Genomic DNA, 18,585 nt, shown 5'->3' on the forward strand with positions numbered 1-18,585 from the left:
CCTTAGACAGCCTGAATAAGACGTCCTCCAGTTCTCTGCAAAGCTACCTTTGTGTCCAAGCAGTGACAGGCTCCTGGGGAAGACCTCTTAGCCCATGGGAATCCGGTGGGCATGTGGGGAGATTTCCATGGTGGCTGGGAGATTTAGAACTGTGGAAATTCTCCGCTCTTCTGTACAGCCCTGCTGGTCAGTTTGGACACCCAGCCAGTATTTACCAGGTACCTCTGTCTTCTCTTGAATTTCCTCTTATTTAGAACCTTTGCTGTTAGGGACCTTAATCTTATCTAGTCCAACTCTTTTTAGAAATGAGACAGGGAAGTCAGATGTTGGGCTAGGGTTACACAGCTGGTCCTGGCAAACTGTTGCTGGTTCTTACCTTGGGTGTGGGTGGGGCAGTCTGGCTGCCAAGAGAAGTTGGCCTCCTGTCACTGGATTGAGTGTGGAGGGTCACCCTGAATATCAGGACTAAGGCTTGGCTACCAGCACCTCATGCACACTTCCAGTGGACAGTCTAACCTCCAGGCATCCAGCTGTTCTGCCTGATTCCCTCCCCACCCCCATCCTGGCTGAAACCCCTTCAAGGCCTGGGCAAATAGATCTTAGGATGGGCCCTTATTGGCCATCATGATGTAAGGGTTCCCAGGAACAGATTCTGGGATGAGGGTTCAATGAGTAGCTAATTTGGGGATGAAGGTAGGAAAGGAAGGTAGCCAGTGGCGGATGCTTGTCAACCCAGTCCCCACAGAGGAGCTCAGTCCCGCCTACCTGAGAGGGAGGGAGGGAGCTTGGGATGATGGGAGCATTGGATGAAGGCTGCTCCTCCAAGGGGTTAACTGCCTATCTCTTCCAGCCTGGTCCTGGACCAGTGTATCCTAAAGTGGTTAAGAGGGAAGGTATGTGGGCATCTCTGGGGAGTTTCTGACTGTGTTGTTCCCTGAAACCCTGATGGAGCTCTTTGTGTTCATGGGTTCAGAGACACAAAAACATTTACTTTTCTTTAAGGGGAAGTTTGAGCCAGAGTTGCCTTTAGGCATTGTTAGATCCAGGAGATCTGTGCATTCTCCCTGGCTCTGTGAGTCCCTGCAAAGCTCCATTCCATTTGAAGCCTTGCCCCACACAGCTGACAACATGACAGCTCGCAGTCTAGATATACACCAGCTTCTGCAGGTCAGTGCCAGGGAAGACTGATGTGCCTGTGTGCTGACCCCTGACCCTGTCCCAGTGGGAAAGGACATCCAGCCTGGTCTTGTACCCATTGTTTGAGGCTGGTCTAGTGTGGACTATGAAGCCAGCCACCTCCCTAGAACAGCTTGGCTTGGAGGAGCATTCTCAAGTGTGTGTTTCGGGGGGAGGGGGTTTCAGGTAGATAAACACCACAGCCTCTCTGACCTCACTCTGAGGATCAAGTCCTGGACCTGTAGCAGGGTTAGCAAACTGGACTTTCGCTGGAGCGCTTAATGATGCAGCACCTCTTGCTGCTCTGCCCTGGGCCCCACACAGTCATTGTCCTGTGCTTGTTTGTGGACCAAGGGCATCTTCATAGAAACACATGGTAGCAGATTAAGTGACCTCAGGGCTCAGTACTCCTGGCTTTCTGTCCCAGCTCCCCACTGACACCCTGTGACCTTGAATTGTCCCTTCACATCCTTAGCTTCACTTTCTGCAAAGCAGACTTGGTCCCTACTCTATTTCTTTCCCGAGACCAGGAGCCTTGGGCTACAAACATACCTTGAGAATGCCCTTTCTTCCTCTCCCGATTCCCATCTATTTACTACATAGGCCTGTATTTTTTCTACCTTTCAAGTTTGTCTTTTTTCTCTTTTAAAAATAAAAATCAGTGTGTATCTAATGTGCTCTCTCTCTCTTACACACACACACACACACACAGACACACACACACCACTAGCTGCAAGGAAAATGAACTAAAGATCATTCTGTTTTAAAGCTTAGCCTAGTTGATAGCTTACATAGCCTTGAGTTAGTATTCTCTCTCCTGAACTAAGCAGCACTCTCTCTGACTGCCCCCTTCCCTGAGATCTTTTCAGGCAGGCTGGGGGTAGGCAGAGTGCAGTAGCTGCTTGGTACAAGGGTGGTGGTGCTGGCATGTGGGACCCTGGCCCTAGTCTGCACAAGTTTGGCTTCAGTAACCCCCAACCCAGCTGAAATCACCTGGGACAGTTTCCTATCCCTGTCCCTTTCTGTGCCACTCAGGGCCCTTTGTGCCAGGGGAGGCCATAAGGCATCATTCAGAGAATACAGCTTGGAGTTGGGCCTCCTGGGGTCTCAGCTGAGTGACCTTGAACAAGCTCCTTCCCCTCTGACCTCAGCTCCTTCTGTGTACCAGGGATAGGGAAAGATAGCCACCTTACAGAGCTGGTGTGGGAAGCGAGTGGTAGCATTTAGAAAAATACCTGTCTCGAATTCAGGACTGTGATGACAGTGATGATGAGTTTCTTCCCTTCCCCTGTGTCTTACTGCTGAGTTTCAGGTATGGAAGCCCAGATCTGGTTGCTTGCCAGACACTAGACAAAGCTAGCTCTGGTAGGAGGGGCTGGGGCTTTCCTGGTATCCTGTCCTTGAACCTCATAGCAAAGGAAACAAGCAGCAACGTCAGTGTCTTCCCTAAGCCTGGCCCTGCTGTCTGTAATGCACAGGTCCCTTCCCTGGAGCCTACACACACACACACACACACACACACACACACACACACACACACACACACACAATTGAAGTGGATCCATTCCTCCAATGTGATCTGGACAGAAGCAGAAGCCAGGGCACCTGAGTCACCTCCTGAGGCCACTAGACTGGTGATGAGGAAGCCAGGATTCAAGCAGCCCCCCACATCTGAGCATGCAGGCTCCAGGGAGCTTGCCCATCCACTTCCCCTAGACAGCTCCCCAGCTGGCCCTCTGGAGGCTTGTGAAATGTCTAACTGGCTCTGAGTTCCTCACCCCAGGGCTCCGGTCCATGTCCGTGTCCTGGCCTCGCTGACCATCATGGTGGCCGTCTTCGTGGTGATGATTGCACTAGTGAAGGTGGACACGTCCTCCTGGACCCGAGGCTTCTTCATTGTCACCATTGTCAGCGTGGTTATCGTCAGTGGCTCCTCCACCATCTTCAGCAGCAGCATCTTTGGCCTGACGGGCTTTTTCCCCATGAGGAATGCCCAGGCAATGATCTCAGGTAAGGGCCAAGCTCCAGGCCTCATTGCTGGCCATGGGAGGGGCCAGAGCTGAGCACGGTGACCTCTCTAGGAAAGGAGATGTACACTAGTGCATCTCCATTCCCTGTTATTGCAGAGCAAACAGCCCACTTAGCTTATTTGCAAAATAAATAAGGAGTTGGCAAGGACAGCTTGACTGGGGCCTGAGGGAACCATGTTGAAGATGGCACTTAGAGAGCCTGGAGGAGCCATGTCCAAGATGGCTGCCAATGGCTTTTGCTTCTTTCCATGTGGACTTCACCATGGCTTCCAGGGCTGCCCTACAGCCTTGTGCCAGGTCACACCCCTAAAGGCCCAGCAGAACTGTATTTGGCATAGCCATATAAGTCACATAAGGCCACTGTCATGTAGCTGTTAGCTTGCCTGGCTCAAGACACAGACCCACAGGTATCCGTGGGTGTGTGGAAGTCGTGTTTTGTGCCAAGTCGCGAGACGACCACCAAGAAGGCCACCGAGACTCAGACTTTCCGAAATGCAAAAGCAAGGCAAGGCTTTATTCAAGCGAGCTGCAACTCGGGCCACGTCCTACCCACCGACACAGCGGAGGTTAGGAGGAAGCCTTGAGCTGCGATTACACAGGGCTTATAAAGGCAAAAAACAAAGTTACAACAATCAGGTGTTCAAGCAAGCAAGATTAGGACACAGGTACAAATGTGATTGGCTCAGGGCTCGAGGCATTCTGGGGGCAGTCAGAGTTAAGCATTCCCAGTGGTTAGAGTTCTTGACCGACTGGGCCCTAATAAGCTTGTCCTGGGTTTGCTCACAGGGCCTGCTTATCTCAGGTTTACATGATAAAGTGGGTTTCGCGTGGTAAAGTGGGACCTGACTTCAAAGTCTGGCACTTCAGTGTGAAGAGGGCAAGTGGAGGGGGGGAAGTTATGACATTTGTGGAAACCCGAGTCTGCTTTCAAATGTTATTTCTGAAACTGGTTTTTCCTTCCTTCCTCTTCCCTTCCTCATTTTTCCCCTTCTCCTGCTCCTCTTCCTTTCCCTTTCCCTTTGTTTTTTCTCCCCCTTACCTTCTCCTCATTTTCCTCCCTTCTTCTTTCTTGTCTTTCTTTCTAGTTTGTGAAGGACCTCGGGGGCCTCAAAGATGAACAAGACTGTCCTCTCAGAACCCATAGTCTAGTGATAAACTCCTTGGTAACTTGGGTAGCGGCACCTCTTGGGCTTTGGCCTAGCCTGACCTCTCTAACAGGAATTTTGCTGTTTTGGGGTGTTTTTTGTTTTTTTTTGTAGTACTGAGGTTTGAACTCAGGACTTTGCGCTTGCTAGGCAAATGTTCTACCACCAAGCCATGTCCACAGCCATTTTAACAGTAATTGTGATGTCCATTATCAGGACCTTGGCTATTTTATCTCATTCAGATGCCCCCATGAAGTAAATGGAGCTGACTGAGTTAGTGTCCCTATGATACCCAGAGATTGCCCTAGAGCAAGCCGGGAGGCTCTGCTGCTCTGTGTCTGCACACATCCTTGCACATGTCCCTGTCGTGTAGAGGAGTGCTTTAAACATATGCCAACCTGAGAAATTTTGCACAAAGGAGCTGCAGTGGGTATGAGTTAATCATGCCAGTAGTATGTGGCAGGGATGACAAGTACCTTGACAAGCAGATATCCCCTCCCCACTCTGTGCCAGTGCCAGACATCACTAATAGATCGCTATCTTCCCTCCTGAGCCTTTAAATCCCTCTCATGCCAGCACTTGAGGCAATTACTCTCCACCGATCAGAGCAAAGATGTGAGCTTCAGTCTCATTGCTGTTTTTTTTTTTCTCTTTGCCATTTTTGATATAGGATTAGGCTGCTGGCTCTATCCTAGGAAAGCCTTGATCCTAAAATAAAATAAAAATGAACTTGTTGCTAAGCTTTCTGAGTACAGTCAGCCTGCCCCAACAGTGCTTCAAGAAAGGCAGGTCTGGATGGAGGAAATGGCCACCAAACCTTAACCAAGCTTCCTGTCACCATGGCCTCAGAAGGAGGATGTTTTCCCTCTTGGCTCCCTTCTCAATACAGCTCCGGCCTTGCTCGCCACCTCTCCAGGAGCCAGTAGCTACACAGGCCATTTGTGTTGACACGAAGACCTTCCCATTCAGCCTTCAGCTACAGGTCTCTAGGGAAGTCTTCAGGGGATTTCTCAGAAAGTCCACTTCAACTTGCCCCTCCTTCCCCTGGTCCCTCTGTGGGTGACCCCCACGAGCACCCAACACCTGGACCATCCCAACATCCCAGAGGCCCCAACCCCCCTTGATTTTTTTGTCAGAGGAGCCCATCTGTGAATTCTGCACGCATCTTGTCAGCATCTGAAGAACAATTCATTTGTTTGGTACTGGTGTTTTCTTAACCCCTCATTTGCATGTATTTCCATAACTGATGAGATAAACATAGGGAGTCATGAAGGATGAGCTCCCGGAGGCCTGGTTTGTGGTTGATGATAATATTGTAAATTCTCTGCAACTTTGGGGGAGAAGGGAAACATAGGCAGGACGGTAAGATCTCCTCCTCAGGGCAGTTGCCCAAAGTCTTTCTGAATGTAACCCCACCTCTCACAGAACATCCGGTGGATTACAGCTTCTCAGAAGTGGGGACCCTCTTGGCGAAGGGTATACCCTGTTGTTACTGCTTTGATGTGAGAAGGACAGAAATAGCCAAATACCTAAGTGGGAATCAGAGAGGATTTATTTAGTACATGGAACTTCTCAGCATCAGGCCCTGTTCTACAAGGAATAATCCTTTGAGTCTTTACAATGCCCTAAGGGTAGGTGGCTCTTCTTAACACCTCCGTTTAATAGATGAGCAGATGGAAGCACAGAGAGGCAAAGGGACTTGCCAAGGATCACACAGCTAGCAGTGGAAGAGCTGTGATGGGAGGTTCTGAACATGTTAATTTGCTAGTGCAGTGTGTGTTGGGCAAGTTGAGGGAAGGAATCATTTCCCAGGACAGATGCTTCTTGCAGAGCCATGGTGATGCTGGGTGATCTGGGTGCAGGAGGGGCAGGGCTGAGCTTTGTGCAGTGGACAGGGGCCTCATGGGTCCCCATCCCCACTCTGCCCCAAAGGAAACTACTACCCGCCCATGGCCAAGCAGCTTTGAACACAGGAGCCAGTGTATGCCTTGTGGCTTGCAGTCAACCTCCCAGATGCTGTGAAGCATTGGCCTACAGCCCAGCAGATTCACCAGGCCCTGGGCACCTTCCCTCTTGTCCTGTTTCCTGCTCACTGTGCTCTCTTGGGATGGATAGCACAAGTGTCAGCCCCATTATCCAGGGAAACAGAGGCAGGGAGAGTAAATGTCCCACTCTGCATTACAGCAGAATTCACAAGCCTCTGGCTCTTGGCCAGAATGGGGTAACATCTCATGAGTGTGAAGGTTTAAAGAAGAGGAAGACAGTCCTGCCTCCCAGGAGCAACCAGGCACCAGTGTTATGGGCAGTCCCTATGGTCTGGTCCTTTCTGCATGTGCATTCCCTCTGGTCTGCATATCAGCTCCTTCAGTCCTTCAGCAGTATTGCTGGGCAGGGGTTGTTTCCCTTTTCCCATTTGAGCAAACTATGGCCCAGAGCAATCAGGTTAGCCTTCAGGGTCACAGAGAGAGAGAGCATGAGGCAGTGTCAAGGTCAGGTGTGCATCCATTTGTCTCCCAGAGCAGGGAGGGATGGGCTCTAGATGGCAGCAACAGGCGTGGTGATAACATGGTCATGTGCCCACATGTCAGAGCCCATGGGCAGGGACAGCATTTGCATGTTGGTGGCAGGCTGCAGGCTTGTGTGTGTGAGTGTGAGAGTGTACATGTGTGGGTATTGTGTGTACATGTTCGCTCCTATGTGGGGGTACAGGGAAGTTCTTTGAGTTCATGGCGGATGACAGCAGGAATTGTGGTCAGGAAAGATGTCCTCAGGTGGGATAGCCTTGGAGTCAGTGGGCTAACCTGAGCCAGGAAAGCACGCTGGGCTATCTCCTTTCCCTCTTCCCCCATGTGGCTAGTAGATGGTTTGTGCCAGTGGCAGAAAAAAGGGAATCCAGAGCTGTTGAGATTTCTGGCCCTGAATCTAAAATTGGGGATTCTGCTGGCAGGGCAGTAAAGATGGAGACCAGGGTCCAAGGAAGCCAGGATCGGAGCAGACCAGTGAGGCCTCCTTGGAGACAGAGAGAAGTGAATGGGTAGGGGATGTGGAGCAACCACTCTGCCTAAAACTGTAGAACTTGGCCTTCAGACCCCCTGCCCCATGCCTTCCTGGTCCCAGCATGCCTGCCTGTAGCTCTAGGCATTTTCACATGGGCGTTTGTTTGGGTGTGAGTGGAGGGGCCCATGCACCAACCCGTGCCACCCCTGACCATCTCCATGAACCTTCTGCCTCCACAGGAGGAGCCATGGGAGGGACCCTGAGTGCTGTGGCCTTGGTGGTAGACCTGGCAGTGTCCAGAGATGTGCAGGAGAGCGCCCTGGCCCTCTTCCTCGTCGCAGCCATCTTCCTTGGGCTCTGCATGGGGCTCTACCTACTGTTATCCCGGCTGGAGTATGCCAGGTAAGAGGGAACCCCACCCCACCCCACCCCTCCAGCTTCATTTGGTGACAGTGACAGCTGACTAGTGTCTACTTGCACTCTTCCTCATCTAATTAGATCAGTAGTCCTGTCCTTGTCTATGCCCTTCCCCAGTGTGGGCTCCAAGAGGACAGTCCTCCAGTCCTGCTACAGGGCCCAGCTCAGTATTTGCTCCGTCAGTTGGAGGTGGATGGGAGAAGCCGCAATTTGTAAGTTTGGGGCAATTTGGAAGGCAGGCAGCAGAAGTGAGGCTCAAGCAATAGGATCAGCACCAGCATATCCCATTCACTGAATGCCTGCTGTGTTTATGCAGGCTCAGCCTGGCTGGGGAGGGAGTAGCAGGGGGTCACCTGGTCTTAGTGCTTACACACCCTTGTTCCTATGGGATTACTATGAGTTACTATTCCTTTACACAAACCAGAAAACCAGTCATCCAGTCCCAAGTGGCCCAGGATGTGAACAGGACTCCCCAGCTCTGCTTTTCACCACTCCAACTCTGTGGGCTGCTTGCCACACTCCAGGGCCCATTGAATCTCTCCTTCATTTCCTCCTTTACTTTTTCCTGAGCCTTTCCTGCTCCCAGACTGCCTTTCCTGCATGATTTACTCACTTCAGAGCCTTTGTCTTAGTCAGTACAGGGAGCAGGGCTGTCTCTACGTTACAGGAGAGGACACTGACACTTAACCAAGGCCAGGTGGCCAGCCGGCCTGGACCCTTGGCAGGTTGCACTTTGTATGCTGCTCTGAGCTCCATGGGCTTCTACTTCCTGTACTTGGAAGCCCCACGTGACCCGTTCTGCTGTGGTGCTCTGACCACACCCCTCTCCCTGCCACAGGTACTATTTGAGGCCAGCTTGTCCAGTCCACGTGTTTTCTGGTGAAGAAGAGCCAACACAGGACTCCCCCAATGCCCCCTTGCTATCCCTCCAACCCCAAGAGTCCCACACACCACCCCTGCAGCCCATCCTGAAGAAGACTGCTGGCCTGGGCTTTTGCATCATCTATACCTTCTTCATCAGTGGCCTCATCTTCCCCGCCATCTCCACCAACATCGAGTCCCTGCACAAGGCTTCCGGCTCACCATGGACCACCAAGTTCTTTGTGCCCCTCACCGTCTTCCTCCTGTACAGCTTTGCCGACCTTTGTGGCCGGCAGATCACTGCCTGGATCCAGGTGCCGGGCCCCAAGAGCAAAGTGCTCCCTGGGCTTGTGCTCCTGCGCACCTGCCTCATCCCCCTCTTCATGCTGTGCAACTATCAGCCCCGCTCCCACCTGACCACTGTGCTCTTCCAGTCTGACATCTACCCCATGCTCTTCATCTGCCTGCTGGGGCTCAGCCACGGCTACCTCAGCACCCTCGCTCTCATCTATGGCCCCAAGATTGTGCCCCGGGAGCTGGCCGAGGCCACTGGGGTGGTAATGTCCTTTTACCAGATGGTGGGCTTGGTGCTGGGCACCTCCTGCTCGGCTGTGCTGGAGCACCTCATCTAGGAGGGGCAGACAGAGCATCGGTGCTGCACGTGGCGCTGGGCTGCTGGTGGCCAGGGACTTGGATGGCAGAGGAGAAGGGGCCGGTGTTTCTCTTGATGTACAGGACACAGCCCACCGGGGTTTCCTCGGTTCTAGGACACTAGGGAGCAGTGTCCTTGCCAGTTCTACGCAAGGAGAGACATTTGCGACACTTGCACATAGTACTAGAGCGTTTGAAGGAGGACTGTAAAGCGAGTCACCGCACTCCCAGCAAACGATCACATCTGTTGGCTTGCAAGGGCCTGGGGTAGCACTCTGTGCTCTCCAGCCTTGCCTCTTCCAGCCCACAGCAAGATGAAAAGGGGGTTGTCATCCTTCTCTTCTCTGAGGGGTCCCTCTAGGGCAGCCAGTCCTCAGCCCTAGCGCCCAAGCCTGCACTAACCCCTGTGCTCTGCCCATGAGAGAGCCCAGAATGCAAGATCAGAGAGGCAGGCTTCCTGCACCGTTGCCCTCAGCGGGCCTCCAGAGATTTCCCTAGTTAAGGACTAAGCGAGGCAGGCCTGGGTTTTCAGACTTGGGTTGTGGGCTTCATGGCTGGTCTACAGCCCACTCCTGCCCCAGGGCAGAGGACTAGGATGTTGATGCTTACAACCTGTCAAGGCCTTTGGATGGAGGACACGGTAAATACTGGGTATTGAACATGAACCCTGTTGGTATTGGTCAGTCTGGGAAGCTGTTAGAAGGAAGCAGCATATTAACATTGGATAATTCGGGGATATTTGGTTTGCAATACCAGGGATTGAACCCAGAGCCTCATGCTTGCTAGGCAAGAATTCTACCACTGAGGTTTAGATCTCACTCCAAATTTGAGGATATTTTAAGAGAAGATGTAGGAGCTTCAAGGGTTGTATACATTACCCAAAAGCCTTGATGCTTTTCTACCCTGTACCTGAAGGGGAGAGGATAGTGAAACCTTTTAGAACCCAGATATTTAACCTTGCCTAGATGAAGAGGGGCCACGGGCAGCCAGCTGTGATACCTCATTGCCTTTGCCTCTTCTTCCTCCTCCTCTTCTCCCTCCTCCTCCACCCCTTCCTCTTATGCTTCTTCCTCCTCTGGGCCTCTGGGGACAGAAACTGTCCAGGGTCTCTGGTGGGGAAGCTTTCATGTTCACTGTTGACATTTAGCCATGGTGCTCTGGCTTTGACTCAGCAGAACTCCACGTTGCTGGTCTTGGTTTGTCACCGGTAGCTGTGTTGACATTGTTACAGAAGACAACTCCCAGGCGGCTCCATCGCCCTGTTGCAATGCCTGACACCAATAATAACAGGTTTCTTCAGGTGCCTGGAAAGCTCTGGCAAGACTGATCATCAGGGGGAGAGGCTGGCTTGGGCAAGAGGTTGGTGGGGGCGGGGGGCAGGGAGGGTAGGGGAGAGACTCAAGCAGACCAGGCTTTCTTTCTGGAGAAAGAGCAGTTTGACCCCGGGAAGTGACCACCCAAGGGCTATGGGGGGCTGTGCTCTGCAGGATGGCATTCTGCAGTCTCCCAGGGACCTCTGATTAGTGGGGAAGCAACGCTGGCAATCCACCCGGTGGTAGCAGCTTATTCCCCACTGTCTGCTTCACATTCCTCCCACTCCAAGGCTGGAGAATTGAAGAAGCTACTGAGAGGTTTTCTAAACTCAGTATCTCCAAACCAGTCCTCTCTACCCATCCCCAGTCCGGAGCTGCCACCTCCCAGCTGTGCCCCGCCCCCTCCCCTGTGTAATGCTAGGGGTTATTTGGAGCAGGGGTCTGGCCTGGTGACTCATCCTGGCCTCGGTGGTATAGAAATAGCCAGCATAGCTGCCCGGGAATGGGGTCGTGGGGGTCCCACATGCTCTGTTGACAGGGTAGCTTTCAAACAAGAAGGGGAGTGTTTGCATTAGAGAAATGGCTTGAGGTCAGCTTGGAGTGCGGGGTGAAGAGGCGAGGGGTTACTTGCCCTTCCTCCCAGGGCAGAAACCCAGGCTGGCTGGGAAGCAGGGACTGGCAGCTGGTGTCACACTCACCTGAGCGGGTGTATTTCAGGACTCAGGTCTTGGGTGTGACTGGCACAGTCATGCGCAGGGAGGGAGAACGGGAAGTGAAAATGTGTGTTCAGGCTGTGGGTGAAAGGAGTGGGCCTCAGGATCCTTGCTCCCGCCCGTACCCCAAATCTTTCACTGTGAGCAGCTCGTGGCTTTGGTTGCCCTGTCTAAAGTTTCTTGAGACCCAGTGAGCAGAGCTTGTCCTCAGGACGTGGTCACCAGCTCAAGTGACCTGTGAAGCCAGCCCAGACACTTCCAAAGGTGAACAGCTTGCTGGAGGGAAGGGGGTTTTTCTGTGTGGGAGGTTGTGAAGTTCCCTTTGTCTTAAGTTTTCATCCCCAGTGTTACATTTCCTCTATCTCCAGGCCATGCACATTCTACTTCCTTCTTTCAGTAAAGAAAGCCAGAGGAGCCATGGCTCACTCTTGTAATACCAGCTACTCCCAGCAAAAAGTTAGGGACACCCTGGTCTCAAAAACAAGCCAGGTGTGGTAGTCACAGCTATAATCCCAGCTCTTCAGGAAATGAAAGCAGAAGAATCTCAGTCTAAAGGCTGACCTAGCCAGATGTGCAAGGCTTTTTCTGAAAAGTAGCCTAAAGGAGAAAGGCTTGGGAGATATCTAACACGGAAGAGCATCTGGCCCGCAAGCTTACAGCCCTCAGTTTAAAACCCAGTACCTTACAAACAAAAGTTCACAGGCTCTTCAGCAGGTGGGTGGCAAGTTCTTGTAAGAGGAGATGAAGCAGACTTGAGCAAAGGCCCCTCATGCTGGCTACCCCAGGCTTTGGGTAAGTGGTACCAACCAATCAGCTCAGTGTGGTAGGAAGAGCCTGGCTGGCCTAGGACTTGCCCAGCTTGGGCCTCTGCAGGGAGGGTTTGGGTCTCAGGAGAGGCTGGGGCTAGTTTTGGAGCCATAGGCTCCGACTCCAGGAGAGCTCTTCCACCCTGCTGCCCAATTCCTGGCCCAGGATTGTCCCGAGGATCGGTGCTTTACCTGTGTAAATTCTGTACAGTTGGTGCTTTACCTGCATAAATTCTGTACAGTCGGTGCTTTACCTGCGTAAATTCTGTACATAAACCTCGGGAGGCTCTGGGAACCCCTTAGCTTACCCTGTCTCCATCATGAACACAGGCACAAGCACAGAAGCTGCAGGCTTTAGAGGCACTCAAAGCACCAAGACTTAAAAATACACGATAAGGTAGGGAGCTTGGCCATGTAAGCTTCAGTGCTCACTGTTTCTAGTATATTATCTCCAGCCATAACCAGGAAGCCACAAGTGGGGCCCCGGATCCTGACACAGGATGGCCACACCTCCTATTCACCTCCTGACAGACAATATAACTAGAGCTGACAGGGCCTTCAGACCACCACCTCCAGCCCCTGGCTCTCAACAGAGCCACACTGGGCCCCTATGGACCAGCATGTAAGGAGCCAAGCTGAAGCTGTGAGGTCTGAAAGGCCGAGAGACTGGAATGCCAAGCTCCCAGAATGTGGGGGCTGGGGTCCTAGAACGATTGAACAGTCTAAGCAATGCAGAGGCTCAAGTGGCTCTCCTAAGCGTTTCAGATGAGAGTCTGTGGCAACGTTGGAATGTTCATTGCTTCCCTCCAGCTTCCTGATAAGGTCAGTTATCACTTGTATGCAGACTGTGCCTCACATGGTAACCCTAGCCTTCCCACATACCTTCAGTCCCTTCACCCTATACTAAACTCAATAAAAATCCTTGTTAATGGGGTCCTGGCATCCAACAGCAGGAATTGCTTCAGGTCCCCCAGCCCCCCTAAACCTCAGTTCTTTGGCTGGCCTCCCATTATTGTACTCTGGTTGCAGCAGATTGAGATACCAGTAGACGGCAGATCTGAGCTGACCTGAAGATTCTTGAAGACTGAGCATCCTCTGTGCTGCTCCCCTTCTATGAAGAGCTTCCATACATTCCCCACTTCCATCTCCTCCAGTAGTATAGCCCAGCCCAGCCAACTCCCTGCAGCTCAACCAGGACAGAATGTTCTAGTGCTCCTGGATTTCATATGTCCCTACTAAGAACTTTTTGCAGGCCTTCATCTAAAGTCCTCATATGGAGTGAGGGGTTCCTAGGACCCACTCAGGCCATGTGTGGCAGTTTGTGTGACCCTGTCCCTTGAAGATGACATCCCTGTCCAGGAACAGTGCTCAAGAGCCAGGCTGCCTTGTTTTGAACCTGACTTTGTTAATCAGTGATGTTGGGCAAGACTTGAACTTTCTGTGTCTCCATGTCCTACTGTGTATAAGGCAGTGCCTGCCCTGGAGTTCTGGTGATGATGAGGGTGTTGATCCACACGTACTGGAGGACTGCTCATCTTCCCCATTATGTGGGGAGGGGGCAGGGCAGGGGGTTCTCGGTACTGTTCCTCTGAGGACAGATGGAGACCAAGCCAGTGTGCAACCTCTGCCTGCGAGGGCACTAAGTCCTGCTGACTGGCAGGTAGAAGAGATCATGGCAGAAAAGAATCTGCCCCCCTGCTCCCAGGGGCGGAAGGCTGCCCTTTATGGAATCTGTGAGGTGAAGCAGCTCCACACAGTTTCCATCTGGATCATAGGGTGCAGGGATGGCTTCGGGCTTGAGGGAGAGGCCCCACATCTCAGCGCACCTGGATCACAGGCCTGTGGCATCTCTCCTGTGGCCTTGTGGAAGACTGTGTCATCTGATGCCTGGAGAGCCCAGAGAACCACTGCCACTTGGAGCCATGGAGTTGACGTGTCAGCTGCATTGCAGCCACGGCCACCCCCACTCTAGAGGAGCCCCACCTGAGATTGAGGCACACAGCTCTCAGTGGAAGCTCGGCTTTGCACCGGCCTGCACACTCCAGAACCCAGCTCCTGGGTGTTCCATATAGCAGACACGGCGGCTCATCATCCCCAGAAGTGCTTGCAGGATCGCAGAGGCCTGAACTCGCCCTTCCACGAGATGGGTGTGAGCCGACAGTTCATCCTGCCATCACGTTCCCAGGCCGTGCTGATGCTGCCGATCCAAAGGCACCACCTCAAGAACCATTGTGCTCCTGAAGACGGATGAGGCCCCGTCAGGAGCTCACCCCTGGCCCCGAGAGGGAACCAGGGTTTTTCATCTGCTCTTGTTCCGGCTCAGGGCCCAGGGCTAGACCGTCCCTAAAGGAGCCAGCACATTTTGGACCCTCTCTCGGCCCTCCATAAACATGGCCCCAGAATCAAGCAGCCTCTGCATTTTATTTTTTATTTTTTTTTTTTAATTTTTTTTTTTTATTAATTGGACATAAATTTTTTTACAAGGTGTTGTGCAAAGAGGGTGCAGTTACATAGTAGGGCAGTGTGTACATTTCTTATGATATCTTACAACCTGTTTTTCTATCCCTTGTCTAGGTCAGGTTGACATATATGCAATATACAATGTATCAAGAACATATACAGTATTCACAGACTTGGTCTCTACTGTCTCTCCGTCTCCCTTTGTTAACAGTCATATATCAGGGAGATCATGCCCCTTTGTTTTCTGTGTTCTAGGCTTGTCTCACTCAACATTATTTGTTCGAGTTCCGACCATTTCCCTGCAAATAACAATATTTCACCATTCCTAATCGCTATGTAGTATTCCATTGTGTATAAGTACCATATTTTTTGGATCCATTCATCTGTGGAGGGGCATCTGGGTTGTTTCCATATTTTAGCTATTGTGAATTGTGCCGCGATAAACATGGTAGTACAAATGCCTTTTTGATATCTTGGATTTTGCTGTTTAGGATAGATGCCTAGGAGTGGTATGGCTGGGTCATAGGGTAGGTCTATATTGAGCTTTTTGAGAAACCTCCATACTGTTCTCCAAAGTGGTTGTACTAATTTGCACTCCCACCAACAATGGAGAAGGGTTCCTCTTTCCCCACAGCCCCTCCAGCATTTGTTGTTTCCTGAGTTCAGAGTATAGGCCATTCTAACTGGGGTGAGGTGGTATCTCAGGGTTGTTTTTATTTGCATTTCCTTTACTAGCAGGGATGTTGAGCATTTCCTCATATGTTTCTTTGCCATTTTTATATCTTCTCTTGTGAAGTCTCTCTTTAGCTCTTTTGCCCATTTCCTAATAGGTTTATTGGGCTTGGAGGGGCTTAGTTTTTTGAGTTCTCTGTAGATGACAGATATCAGGCCTTTGTCTGTTGCTGTGCTGGTAAATATCCTTTCCCATATCGTTGGCTGTCTTTCTATTTTGGTGGCTATGTCCTTAGCTGTGCAGAAACTTTTTAATTTGTAGTAGTCCCATTTGTCGAGTCTTTCTCCTATTTGTTGTGCCCCTGGGACTCTATTCAGGAAGTTCCTTCCTGTGCCTATAAGTTCTAGTGTCTTTCCTACTCTGTCCTTCAGTAGTTTCAAGGATTCAGATCTGATGTTGAGGTCCTTGATCCATTTTGAGTTGATCTTGGTGCATGGTGATAGGCTTGGGTCTACTTTGAGTTTTCTGCATATGGCTGCCCAGTTCTCCCAGCACCAGTAGTTGAAGAGGCTATGTTTATTCCATTGTATATCTTTAGCTCCTTTGTCGAATATCAGTTGGCTGTAAGAGTGCAGTTTTATTTCTGGGTCTTCAGTTCTAATCCATTGGTCTTCCGATCTGTTTTTATACCAATACCATGCTGTTTTTGTTATGATGGCCTTGTAGTAGATCTTGAAGTCAGGTATTGTGATACCTCCTGCATTGCTTTTTTTGCCTAGAATTGCTTTGGCTATTCTAGGTTTTTTGCTGTTCCATATGAATTTATGGATTGGTTTCTCTATTTCAGTGAAGAATGTGGCTGGGATTTTGATAGGTATTGCATTGAATTTGTATAACAATTTGGGCAATATGGCCATTTTCACTATATTGATTCTGCCTACCCATGAGCATGGGAGGTCTTTCCATCTCCTTGTGTCTTCTTTGATTTCCCTTATTAGATTTTTGTAGTTTTCATTGAATAGGTCCGTCACGTCCTTGGTTAAGTTGATCCCTAGGTACTTTATTCTTTTTTTGGCTACTGTAAATGGAATTGTTTCCATAATTTCCTTTTCTGTTTGTATATTGCTGGTGTACAGAAAAGCTGCTGACTTTTGTGGGTTGATTTTATATCCTGCTACTTTGCCAAATTGGTTTATTAGGTGTAGGAGTTTGGGTACTGAGGTTTTTGGGTCCTTCAGATACAAGATCATGTCGTCTGCGAATAGGGATAACTTGATTTCTTCCTTGCCGATGTGGATCCCTTTGATGTCCTCCTCTTGCCTTATTGCTATGGCTAGGGATTCCAGCACTATGTTGAACAGAAGTGGGGAGAGTGGGCATCCTTGTCTTGTTCCTGATTTTAGGGGGAATGACTTAAGTTTCTCTCCATTTAATATGATATTAGCAGTTGGTCTGTTGTATATGGCTTTTATTGTTTTGAGGAATGTTCCATCTATTCCTGTTCTCTCCAAAGCTTTTAATAGGTATGGATGTTGTATTTTGTCAAAGGCTTTTTGGGCATCGACTGAGATAACAATGTGATTCTTGATTTTAGCTCTGTTTATGTGGTGAATTACGTTGATTGATTTACGGATGTTGAACCATCCTTGTGACTGAGGGATGAAGCCTACTTGGTCATGATGTATGATATTCTTGATCACTTTCTGGATCCTATTAGCTAATATTTTATTGAGGAGCTTTGCATCTGTGTTCATTAGTGATATTGGTCTGTAGTTCTCTTTTTTTGTTGGGTCTTTGCCTGGTTTGGGAATTAGTATGATATTAGCTTCGTAGAATGAGTTTGGAATTTCTCCCTCCATTTCTATTTCGCGGAAGAGTTTGAGGAGTATTGGAATTAGCTCCTCACTAAAGGTTTTGTAGAATTCATTGGTGAATCCATCTGGGCCTGGGCTTTTCTTAGTAGGGAGGTTCTTGATTACCTCCTGTATCTCACCGTAAGTTATTGGTTTATTTAGCTGATTTATTTCTTCTTGGTTCAGTTTGGGCAGTTTGTACTTCTCTAAGAATTGATCCATTTCTGTAGAATTATTGTTTTTTGCTGAGTAGAGGTTTTGGAAATAGCTCCTTATGATTGTTTGAATATCGTGTGTACTTGTTGTAATTTTTCCTGTGGAGTCCCTGATTTTACGAATATGAGTCTCTTCTCTTCTTTTTTTTGTAAGTCTTGCAAGGGGTCTGTCAATTTTGTTTATTTTCTCAAAGAACCAGCTTTTAGTCTTATTTATTTGTTGAATGGTCTTTCTATTTTCAATCAGATTTATCTCTTCTTTAATCTTTGTGATCTCTCCTCTCCTAGTCGTTTTAGATTCTGTCATTTCTTGTTTCTCCAGTTGTTTTAGTTTCATCGTGAGGGTATTCACCTGCTCTGCTTCCATTCTTTTAATGTGGGTGCTGAGTGCAATGATCTTGCCCCTCAGAACTGCCTTAGCTGTGTCCCATAGGTTTCTTTGTGATGTGTTTTCTTTGTCATTGTGGCTTATGAATTCGTTGATTTCATCTTTAATTTGATCTGTGGCCCAAGTGTTGGATAGCAGCGTGGGGTTTAGCCTCCAAGAGTGTGTATAGGCTCTGTGGTATCCTTTGTTGTTGAGGGTTACCTTTAATCCACTGTGGTCAGATATAATACATGGGATGACGTCAATACTTTTGTATTTGCTGAGGTTCTTTGTGTGGGCTATGACGTGGTCTATTTTGGAATATGATCCATGGGCTGCTGAAAAGAAGGTGTATTGGGTCTCTGTGGGGTGAAAGGTTCTATATAGGTCTGTTAGATCCATTTGGGAAATGGTGTTATTTAGGTCCTCAGCTCCCTTACTAATCCTCTGAGTGTTGGATCTGTCTCTTGGAGAGAGAGGAGTATTAAAGTCACCCACTATGATTGTGTTTGCGTCTATCTTGCTCTGTAATTCTTTGAGAATTTGCTTGACATATGTCGGGCCTCTTTTGTTTGGTGAGTATACATTTATCACCGTGATGTCTTGATTCTGGATTTTTCCTTGTATTAATATGTAGTGTCCTTCTTTGTCTTTTTGAGTGGACTTTAAAGAGAAGTCAAGCTTGTCTGAGATCAGGATGGCTACACCTGCCGTTTTGGTGGATGCATTTGCTTGGTAGATCTTGCTCCATCCTTTCACTCGAAGCCTGTTTTTGTCCCTTGCTGTAAGGTGGGTCTCTTGTAGACAGCAGATGTCAACTTTTTGTTTGCGAATCCATTCTGCCAGTCTGCTCCTCTTTATCGGGGAGTTTAAACCATTTATATTTAAAGAGATCAAGGATAAGGGTG

General features: G+C 49.6%; 1 protein-coding gene across 2 annotated transcripts in view; it reads left to right on the forward strand.

Moving 5' to 3' along the window:
• Positions 1–10,640, forward strand: part of Slc29a3 (solute carrier family 29 member 3) — a 36,971-nt gene extending 26,331 nt beyond the window's left edge. For both annotated transcript variants that reach the window (XM_048338963.1, XM_048338964.1), the window contains exons 4-6: positions 2,960–3,186; positions 7,588–7,750; positions 8,604–10,640. In XM_048338963.1, coding sequence (XP_048194920.1) covers positions 2,960–3,186; positions 7,588–7,750; positions 8,604–9,258 — 1,045 coding nt within the window. In that variant the 3' untranslated portion in view covers positions 9,259–10,640. The remainder of the gene's footprint in view (positions 1–2,959; positions 3,187–7,587; positions 7,751–8,603) is intronic.
• The last annotated feature ends 7,945 nt before the right edge of the window (positions 10,641–18,585 follow it).

Source organism: Perognathus longimembris, chromosome 2 (genome assembly GCF_023159225.1).
Source record: "Perognathus longimembris pacificus isolate PPM17 chromosome 2, ASM2315922v1, whole genome shotgun sequence".
NCBI classification, from domain to species: domain Eukaryota; kingdom Metazoa; phylum Chordata; class Mammalia; order Rodentia; family Heteromyidae; genus Perognathus; species Perognathus longimembris.